At 48.7% G+C, this 10690-nt stretch overlaps 1 protein-coding gene across 1 annotated transcript in view; it reads right to left on the bottom strand.

The window, feature by feature from the left end:
- nbeaa (neurobeachin a) overlaps nt 1–10690 on the bottom strand; it is a 219294-nt gene that overhangs the window by 11343 nt on the left and 197261 nt on the right. The window contains exons 44-47 of the mRNA XM_061249472.1: nt 7566–7706; nt 5007–5126; nt 3430–3582; nt 2641–2808 (exon numbers count right to left, since the gene is read on the bottom strand). Of these exons, the coding sequence (XP_061105456.1) occupies nt 2641–2808; nt 3430–3582; nt 5007–5126; nt 7566–7706 (582 nt within the window). The remainder of the gene's footprint in view (nt 1–2640; nt 2809–3429; nt 3583–5006; nt 5127–7565; nt 7707–10690) is intronic.

Here is a 10690-nt window from a genome sequence, read left to right on the forward strand (position 1 = left end):
TCAGAGTCAGGACACATCACAGAGTGAGTCACAGAGGGGACCTGTCCCAAACACTGGATCTGCACCTCCATCGCCTGGGTGGAGAGAGTCAGAGTCAGAGTCAGTACACATCAGTGTGAGTCACAGAGGAGTCAGAGTCAGTATACATCACAGTGTGAGTCACAGAGGAGTCAGAGTCAGAGTCAGGACACATCACAGTGTGAGTCACAGAGGAGTCAGAGTCAGTACACATCACAGTGTGAGTCACAGAGGAGTCAGAGTCAGGACACATCACAGTGTGAGTCACAGAGGGGACCTGTCCCAAACACTGGATCTGCACCTCCATCGCCTGGGGAGAGAGTCAGAGTCAGAGTCAGAGTCAGGACACATCACAGTGTGAGTCACAGAGGAGTCAGAGTCAGTACTCATCACAGTGTGAGTCACAGAGGAGTCAGAGTCAGGACACATCACAGTGTGAGTCACAGAGGGGACCTGTCCCAAACACTGGATCTGCACCTCCATCGCCTGGGGAGAGAGTCAGAGTCAGAGTCAGGACACATCACAGTGTGAGTCACAGAGGAGTCAGAGTCAGGACACATCACAGTGCGAGTCACAGAGGAGTCAGAGTCAGGACACATCACAGTGCGAGTCACAGAGTGGGTGAAAGGCCCCTTCAGCAATACAGGCATCAACCAACACAGCCATGAGGGAGGGTGTGTGTGCGCGTGAGAGACTGTTACATGTCAAACACATCGCCCATTTCCAGTCCTGAGGATAAACACTGCGCTCATACATTAGCCATTTCCCATTTAGCAGATGCGCTTATCCAGAATGACTTATAAAAAGGTCAGGTAAAGAGCAATAATAATAATGACGATAAGGATCAGCATCACAAACAATAGGAGTCATAATATAATCTTACAGCTCAATGCTAAGTGCTACAACACACCCAGACATTTGTCTTGCTGCACTGGACCACTTCAAAACTACGTCATAATAAATGAATGGTTTCTAAACTGGCCTTACGTATGTTCTGTACCTGAAGGTGCGTCCGTCTGTAAGCGGTAACGATGTGTTGGAAACCCAACTACGGCTACATTCTGACAGCCCCAAATGTGCCAAGTCTCACGTTTCTCAACCGCAAACTCTCACACGACCCCAAACGCGACCGCATTTGGAAGCAATTACGCGTCAGTCAACAGCGGTTTACAAGTGCAGCGCTCTTTAAAGACCGCCGGTCCCGGATCGGTGTGGGACCGCGTGGGACATATTCCTGCACTGCCCCGAATCAGTGTCTTCCTGGGAAAACCAGAAAATCATACGTGCCAGAGAACAGTGTTCTTATTGAGCCACCACTGGAGCCATACATGTGCTTGACAGCGTCTTACAGTGTTTTGCAGCGTTTTGCAGCGTTTCACAGCGTTTTACAGCACGCGGTCGACAGCAGGGGTCCCCAACACACTGCTGGGGTTTTTCTCAGATGAAAATCTGCAACCAGTTCAGACCAGGTGTGGTGAGCTACAGTAACAATCAGTGAATCAATGAAAGTGCCGCGTAACAACAGAAACCAGCACCCCCAGGGGCCTGACAGAACCAGGGGGGGACCCCAGCCTTCCACTAAAATCCTGATGACGTGTCCATACAACTCACGTTTAGTGGACCCATTAGCCACAGCATTTGTCCCAACTAGCAACAACGACATTGTTGATGATACTGGACCATAATGCACTGGGCTTCCCGCTGCTGTTAGGCTCACTCTGATTGGACAGCGGAGAAACACCTTTCTTGACCTGGTGGCCAGCCTGTGCTGTGGTCATGAACACCAGGACACCTGTCCACCTATCAGAGCGGGGATCTGGGGCTTTTTCGAGGTCGCCCCAGATGGGGCCATCTGGCTGCACCTGGGGATCACGATTTGGCACGACGAAAAGCAGACCACACAACGCACCCCTCACACCTAATAAACCAAGGCCCATGGGAACTTATAAAATAGAAAAGGACTTTACTATCATAGAACAGGGATCTAAAGGATATCAGCCACAGAAAAAGGTACATGATGGACTGCAAAAACGCATGTAAGGAGCTCATACATTTACACGCACATAGTAGGGATCCAAAATACACAGAAACTTAAGCATCAATGACACGGGTGAGAAAACAGCCGTGTCCATGTTTGGTGTGTGTGAGTGTGCGTGTGTAGAGTGTATGTGTGTAGTGTATAGAGTGTGTGTTAGTGTGTGTGTGTGTGTAGTGTGTAGAGTGTGTGTGTGTATGAGTGCGCGTGTGTAGTGTGTGTGTGTAGTGTGTAGTGTGTGTGTGTGTGTGTGACTGCGTGTCTGTAGTGTGCATGTGTACAGTGTGTGTGTATGAGTGCGCGTGTGTAGTGTGTGTGTGTGTGTGTGACTGCGTGTCTGTAGTGTGTGTGTGTGAGAGTGTGTATGAGTGTGCGTGTGTAGTGTGTGTGTGTGTGTAGTGTGCGTGTGTAGTGTGTGTGTGTGTGTGTGTGTAGTGTGTAGAGTGTGTGTGTAAGAGTGTGCGTGTGTAGCGTGTGTGTGTGTGTATGAGTAGGCGTGTGTAGTGTGTGTGTGTATGAGTAGGCGTGTGTAGTGTGTGTGTGTATGAGTGTGTGTGTATGAGTGCGCGTGTGTAGCGTGTGTGTACCTCTCTCTGCAGGGGGTCGGTGATGGTCTCCAGGGCGACAGAGCCCTCGTAGGACAGGAAGTGGAACAGGTTGAGGGCCCGCACGGCCTCAGGGCCCCGCTGCTTGTAGCCGAAGATGAGGTCGATCCACTGGTGCAGCTGGCAGGACACAAACTCGCTCTCCAGGGCCTGGAGGCACAGGGGAGAGGGACCGGGTCAGGACCCCAAACACACAGCCCACTGCAGCACCCCCCCAAACACACAGCCCACTGCAGTACCCCAAACACACAGCCCACTGCAGCACCCCAAACACACAGCCCACTGCAGCACCCCTCAAACACACAGCCCACTGCAACACCCCCCCAAACACACAGCCCACTGAACCCCCCCAAACACACAGCCCACTGCAGCACCCCCCCAAACACACAGCCCACTGCAACACCCCCCCAAACACACAGCCCACTGCAACACCCCCCCAAACACACAGCCCACTGCAGCACCCCCACGAGCCAGAGAAACCCCCCACAAATACACCACACCGCCCACATAACGATATCTACTCCCTCATAAACATATCTCCTCCCACATAATCTCCCATATCTACTGTACAATCTACTGTACAAACTACAGTCAACATTGTACAGGCATAAATCAGCATGTTACAAGGGACAGTGAGATAAACTATATAGAAAGCCTTCATATGAAATATGACTGTAGAACAGTACATAGTTCAGATTTTTCAGAACGCACACCCACACACACACACTCACACACACACACACACACACACACACACACACACGCTCTTACCATCCTGTTAATCCTGACGAAGTCCTCGGGCTTCTTGGCCCAGGGGGGCAGGTCCACGTCACACACGGGGCTTCCGTCCTCCCTCACGCCCAGCTCGTACCCGTTGCTGTTCACAAACATCTCCGGGAGGTAGTAGAACTCTGGGATCAGCTCCTGCCACAGAGAGAGAGGGAGATACAGGCTGTCACTCTCCCGTTGCCCCTCTCCGCCATTTTGGCTCCATACCTCTCTCGTCCACCGCCATTTCGGCTCTGTTTCTCCTCGGAAGGGGCTCAACTTACACGCCACAATGAAGGAGACAATTTAAAACGGGAAGAATAACTCGCACAGTGTGTCATCTCTCTGTCGACAGAAGACTCTCGGGCAGTTTCATGTCTGCAGACGCTACGCTACGCTAAGCTAGGCTACGCGATGCTATGCTTGGCTACACTATGCTGGCATCTCAGGCTAACGAAAGCCCCCCCCCAGTGCTGCTGCATGTCTGACAGACCGCGGCCGAGTCGTTAGCGCTTCGCTAATTGCCCCGGGCGACTCAGACCCCGGTGCGGGGTGTTCCGGAAGAGCCTGACACTTTGAGGTCAGCGCGCCCGTTAGCGCTGAGGGCGGAACACTGGGTACCCGCCGTCTCCATGGAAACGGAGCCCCGAGTCACCTTTTCAACTCCAAAACCACGGCCCTGTTTACATTACGTTACACTTTTACAACCCAATTATTTGTTACTGTTTTTAATGGACAATCCGCTTTTTCCCCAATTTTTTAAGGGAACATTTGGTGATTCCAGGAAGCATTGAAATGCATAATCTGTGTCCTATTGTACAGTTCAATATATCTCTGATTTTTACACGGAGTACAGTTCATAACAAGAACAGGCGCTTTAATGCAGAGCGGTTCACAGCTTGGATTAAAGCTTTTTAAAACGACTTGCGTGATCTATTCACACAGCTGGTTATGTTACTGATGTCATTCAGGGACTGTGCCACACCTGGGACTTCAACCTGCACCCTCTTGAGTTCCACATTCAACACTCGAGTGGTATAATGGTAATTGTTTCACACTAAACAATTTAGTGTATAATCGCTATTGCAAGTATGCTACAGACAGGGGCGTCATAAAGGGAGGGGTGTTAGGCTGATTCAGAGGGACTTACACAATGTTAGGGTGGAGGGGCCCGGATACATTTATGTGTGATGGATACGTTTTTATGACGACTAAAATGTACACAAGTGGCAGTTACTCAGATATTCAGTGTAAAAAGGGGACTGATTTAAAGCCAGGTGAGGGAGAGAGAGATGGAGAGGGAGAGAGATAAAGATAAAGGGAGACAGAGAGAGATGGAGAGAGGAAGAGAGATATAGAGAGAGAGGGGGAGGGAGATGGAGAGAGATGGAGAGAGATGGAGAGAAAGAGAGAGAGGGAGGGAGAGAGAGATGGAGAGAGGAAGAACGAGATGGAGAGGGTGAGGGGAGAGAGAGATGGAGATGGAGAGGGGAGAGAGAGATGAAGATAAAGAGAGAGAGAGATAAAGAGAGAGAGAGGACAGACTCCTCACTGAAGGCCCGACTCTCTCTCCAGCTCACCTTCACGTCGGAGGTGTTGCGCTGGCAGTTCCTCCAGGACCGGGCGATGGCGGAGAACGTGCGGTCCGGGTGGTCGAACTTGTTGTCGTTGGCGTTCAGGAAGAAGGTAGTGAAGGGTTCCTGTGGAGACAGACGAGTAAGAAATTATATTACTTATTAATATAATAATAATGTGTGATAATGTAAAACAAACAGGTCTAGCCTGCAGTGAAGGAAGAGCATACAGGGTGTGTGTGTGTGTGTGTGTGTGTGTGTGCGTTTGAATGCTTTAACACAGAAACCAGCAGGGGAGGAAACTAAATGCCTAATAAAAAAAAAACTTTCATTAAGATCAGCAGCATATTCAGTTGCCATTGCATAGTCTTTTACTCTGAGAAAACAGAGACAGGTCCAGACCAGTAGCATTAAATGAGAGGGAAAACCTCAGAGCCAGTCTGGGATTTGTGTCTGACACATCCCGTTGCCCTCAAACGGCCATTTCATTCAGCACATTCTCCGTGAATTCCCCAATTCTCCGCGTTCGCGGTGGCAGCACCTCAGACTGAATTCATTACAGGCCTCCGCTGCAGTGCCTGCTGGGTATTTTAATTGCGCTTTGTTTTGCGGCGTCTGAGATCGGCGGAGGAGAGTTGCCGTGACGAGTTGCCGTGACGAGCCGCAAAGCCGCCAACATCAGCGTCACCCGCAGCGCTAGCCGGCTAATTGGCCAGAGCCTGCGAGCTGGTAATTAACTGGAGCGGGAGCGATGCAGTGATGTTTTATTTCATGTGCTGCTTCAAGCAGGGTATCCCATGATTCCTTGTGGTTAAAGTAGGATGGGGTGCTGGGCTCTGGCCTGCCGTGGTGTGTGTGGGGAGTGAACAGACTCTGTGAGAGCACACCCTCACGCTGTTACTATCGGTATACCACCATCATCATCATCATCATCAACACCATCTTCATCATCATCATCATCACCACCACTATAATCACTATCATCATCATCATCATCACCATCATCATCATCACCATCCTCACCATCCTCATCATCATCATCATCACCACCACCACCACCACTATAATCACTATCATAATCGTCATCATCATTATAATCTTAGTTATGTTAGTAATAAATATGCTGTAGGACTAAGTGCAGAGTTAGGCTGAGGTCTGGTGTTAGTAATAGATATGGCTGTTGGTTAGGCTGAGGTCTGGTGTTAGTAATAGATATGACTGTTGTTAGGCTGAGGTCTGGAGTTAGTAATAGATATGTTGTTGTTAGGCTGAGGTCTGGTGTTAGTAATAGATGTGACTGTTGTTAGGCTGAGGTCTGGTGTTAGTAATAGATATGGCTGTTGTTAGGCTGAGGTCTGGTGTTAGTAATAGATATGACTGTTGTTAGGCTGAGGTCTGGTGTTAGTAATAGATATGACTGTTGTTAGGCTGAGGTCTGGTGTTAACAATAGATATGACTGTTGTTAGGCTGAGGTCTGGTGTTAGCAATAGATATGACTGTTGTTAGGTGAGGTCTGGTGTTAGTAATAGATATGGCTGTTGTTAGGCTGAGGTCTGGTGTTAGTAATAGATATGGCTGTTGTTAGGCTGAGGTCTGGTGTTAGTAATAGATATGGCTGTTGTTAGGCTGAGGTCTGGTGTTAGTAATAGATATGGCTGTTGTTAGGCTGAAGTCTGGTGTTAGTAATAGATATGTTGTTGTTAGGCTGAGGTCTGGTGTTAGCAATAGATATGACTGTTGTTAGGTGAGGTCTGGTGTTAGTAATAGATATGGCTGTTGTTAGGCTGAGGTCTGGTGTTAGTAATAGATATGGCTGTTGTTAGGCTGAGGTCTGGTGTTAGTAATAGATATGGCTGTTGTTAGGCTGAAGTCTGGTGTTAGTAATAGATATGTTGTTGTTAGGCTGAGGTCTGGTGTTAGTAATAGATATGGCTGTTGTTAGGCTGAGGTCTGGTGTTAGTAATAGATATGGCTGTTGTTAGGCTGAGGTCTGGTGTTAGTAATAGATATGGCTGTTGTTAGGCTGAAGTCTGGTGTTAGTAATAGATATGGCTGTTGTTAGGCTGAGGTCTGGTGTTCGTAATAGATATGGCTGTTGTTAGGCTGAGGTCTGGTGTTAGTGATAGATATGGCTGTGGTTAGGCTGAGGTCTGGTGTTAGTGATAGATATGACTGCTGGTTAGGCTGAGGTCTGGTGTTAGTAATAGATATGGCTGTTGTTAGGCTGAGGTTTGGTGTTAGTGATAGATATGGCTGTTGTTAGGCTGAGGTCTGGTGTTAGTGATAGATATGGCTGTTGTTAGGCTGAGGTTTGGTGTTAGTGATAGATATGGCTGTTGTTAGGCTGAGGTCTGGTGTTAGTGATAGATATGGCTGTTGTTAGGCTGAGGTCTGGTGTTAGTGATAGATATGGCTGTTGTTAGGCTGAGGTCTGGTGTTAGTGATAGATATGGCTGTGGTTAGGCTGAGGTCTGGTGTTAGTAATAGATATGTCTGTGGTTAGGCTGAGGTCTGGTGTTAGTGATAGATATGGCTGTTGTTAGGCTGAGCTCTTCTGTACTCACTATCCTGACGAGCCAGAGCAGAGTGGCGGCGGCGGAGGAGTAGAGGTTGCTATAGTGACACGGGGGCGTCTGGTCCTCCTCCCACGTCTCGTAGCGCTCGGCGTAGAACACGGCGCGCTTGGGGTTCAGCGCTCCGATTGGCTGGAGGAAACAGGAACCAGGAAACAGGAGTAAGGAGACAGGAACATGAAGACAGTGATGGTGAGGCTTTTCCACCCCCTCCCCCCACGCTTCAGCCAATCACACGTTGACAGGCCTCTTCTGCAATTTTGGCGACTGAACTGAATTCAGTCTCCAAGTTAACGAGCCAACTATCAAACTAACATCATGCTAACACCACTGCCAGTTAACAAATGCCTATCTCCTGTAGCCTACTACCGGCATTTGACAAATAAACATCGATCTGATTTAATCGGTCAGCTAACTCCAGTTAATAGGCTAACTCCCAGTGAGAAGGTTTAAGCCTAAAAATCGGATAGTCTACAGCCAGTGTATGGCCACTGCTGCCTATGGTTCTGTTTGTAACTCTCGGCTGGCGGATTATAAACTGTCCAGTTTTATGAAATCAAAATAACGAGCGCCCAGGCTGGTCTCGTACAGCGCGGCCGGTGGCTGGAGTCCTCTTGCTCTGTGGTAACGCTGCTCAGTTAAACTCCACTTAATGACATCATTATTGATGTTCCCCATGGCGACCCAGTATTAGCAGCGCCGCGGAGCGCTAGTGGCGATGTGGGGGGGCTTAACTGCAGGATTAGCCTGACAGGCCCCATTATTTTCACTGGGACCTTAAACACCACAAACCCCCACCTCGCTATCTTTATGGGAGAGAGAGGAGGACTCTCCGGTGCCTACAGTAAGGTTGTGTTATGGTTTTCAAATGAATTGTACATGTCTGGACTGAAATGTCCGGTCAACAATTGGCTCTGGCAGTGCCGGTCACCCACGGTCCGCAATCAACTTTGACAACTCTCCCGCCCACCCACGCCTTGGTCCGCATCCAGTTTTTGCAAATTCTATATCTGGTGACCCTGGCTGGGAGACCCAGGGGTGCGGGGGATTTGAGTGGTTTTGTGGAATGCAGCAGGCAATCTTCGGGGGCCTAACCCTGTCGTATCCAGTCGTATCCGGAAAGGACAAGGTCTAGCCCAGCACTAGGCACCTGATTCTCCGTATCACGGTATTGACTGATTGAAGAACATGATTGGCTAAGTAGTTGAACCAGGTGAGGTAAGTAGTTGAATCCTGGAGAATCGTGGGGGCTGTTGGTTTCCATTGTTACTCAGTGCATATTTGATCAATTAAAGCGGCTTGTTCCATAGTTAGGTCACCTCACATAATTTTGCAGTGTCTGTACTGGTTGGTGATGTTAGGGTGAATTAAAAACCAGCACCTTCCACTCTGGCCATTCTAGAGTACTGTGGCATAGAACGTGATGTCTCGTAATCTTTACATAAAAACTGAGACCTGATGTTCATTACCGCTCATTAAAACTGCAGTGCCAGATCCCTCTTAGGGGATACACACATTAACTGCAGTGCCAGATCTGTCTTAGGGGATACACACATTAACTGCAGTGCCAGATCCCTCTTAGGGGATACACACATTAACTGTAGTGCCAGATCTGTCTTAGGGGATACACACATTAACTGCAGTGCCAGATCCCTCTTAGGGGATACACACATTAACTGCAGTGCCAGATCTGTCTTAGGGATTACACACATTAACTGCAGTGCCAGATCTCTCTTAGGGGATACACACATTAACTGCAGTGCCAGATCTGTCTTAGGGGATACACACATTAACTGCAGTGCCAGATCCCTCTTAGGGGATACACACATTAACTGCAGTGCCAGATCCCTCTTAGGGGATACACACATTAACTGCAGTGCCAGATCTCTCTGAGGGGATACACACATTAACTGCAGTGCCAGATCCCTCTTAGGGGATACACACATTAACTGCAGTGCCAGAACTCTCTTAGGGGATACACACATTAACTGCAGTGCCAGATCCCTCTTAGGGGATACACACATTAACTGCAGTGCCAGATCCCTCTTAGGGGATACACACATTAACTGCAGTGCCAGATCTCTCTTAGGGGATACACACATTAACTGCAGTGCCAGATCCCTCTTAGGGGATACACACATTAACTGCAGTGCCAGATCCCTCTTAGGGGACACACACATTAACTGCAGTGCCAGATCCCTCTTAGGGGATACACACATTAACTGCAGTGCCAGATCTCTCTGAGGGGATACACACATTAACTGCAGTGCCAGATCTCTCTTAGGGGATACACACATTAACTGCAGTGCCAGATCTCTCTTAGGGGATACACACATTAACTGCAGTGCCAGATCTCTCTTAGGGGATACACACATTAACTGCAGTGCCAGATCTCTCTTAGGGGATACACACATTAACTGCAGTGCCAGATCTCTCTTAGGGGACACACACATTAACTGCAGTGCCAGATCTCTCTTAGGGGATACACACATTAACTGCAGTGCCAGATCTCTCTTAGGGGATACACACATTAACTGCAGTGCCACAGGGGGCAGTGTGGCAGCAGTGAGTTTAGCATGAGTTAAGGGTTCCATACATAGTACCTGTACTCTGGACCACAGGGGGCAGTACTGAGTTCAGCAAGAGCACAGGGGAATTGTAACGAATTGGTACCACTCTAGCAGACGCTAAATTCCAGCACGCTAAATTTATGACACGTCCGACACCGTTCTGGGTTCAACAAGTCTATCGGGGAGATTAAGGAGGGACACTCTATACAGGACTAACACTCAAACAGACACCAGCCCTAAGACTTATGGGCCTGTTAAGATTGTACACACACAGGGCATTCATTATACAGACACGCAGACTGACACGGAGATAGGCCGTTACTCCCCCCGAGTTTGAAAGGCAAAGCTTTGTTCAACACAGTCAAACGCTCTGCGTTAAATCTCGCTGCTCCGACAGGACATTTTACCAACGGCTAACGGTACGCTTGTTGCCTGCTGGCGCTCGTATAAACTCCGTTACTGTTGAACTAAAGCTCAGTGTTTCGCTATGAAGGGTCTGTAGAGGTGCTGTTCAGAAAATAAGTAACGTTAGCGTGAGCTACTGTA

The sequence above is a fragment of the Conger conger genome, chromosome 7 (genome assembly GCF_963514075.1).
Source record: "Conger conger chromosome 7, fConCon1.1, whole genome shotgun sequence".
NCBI lineage: Eukaryota > Metazoa > Chordata > Actinopteri > Anguilliformes > Congridae > Conger > Conger conger.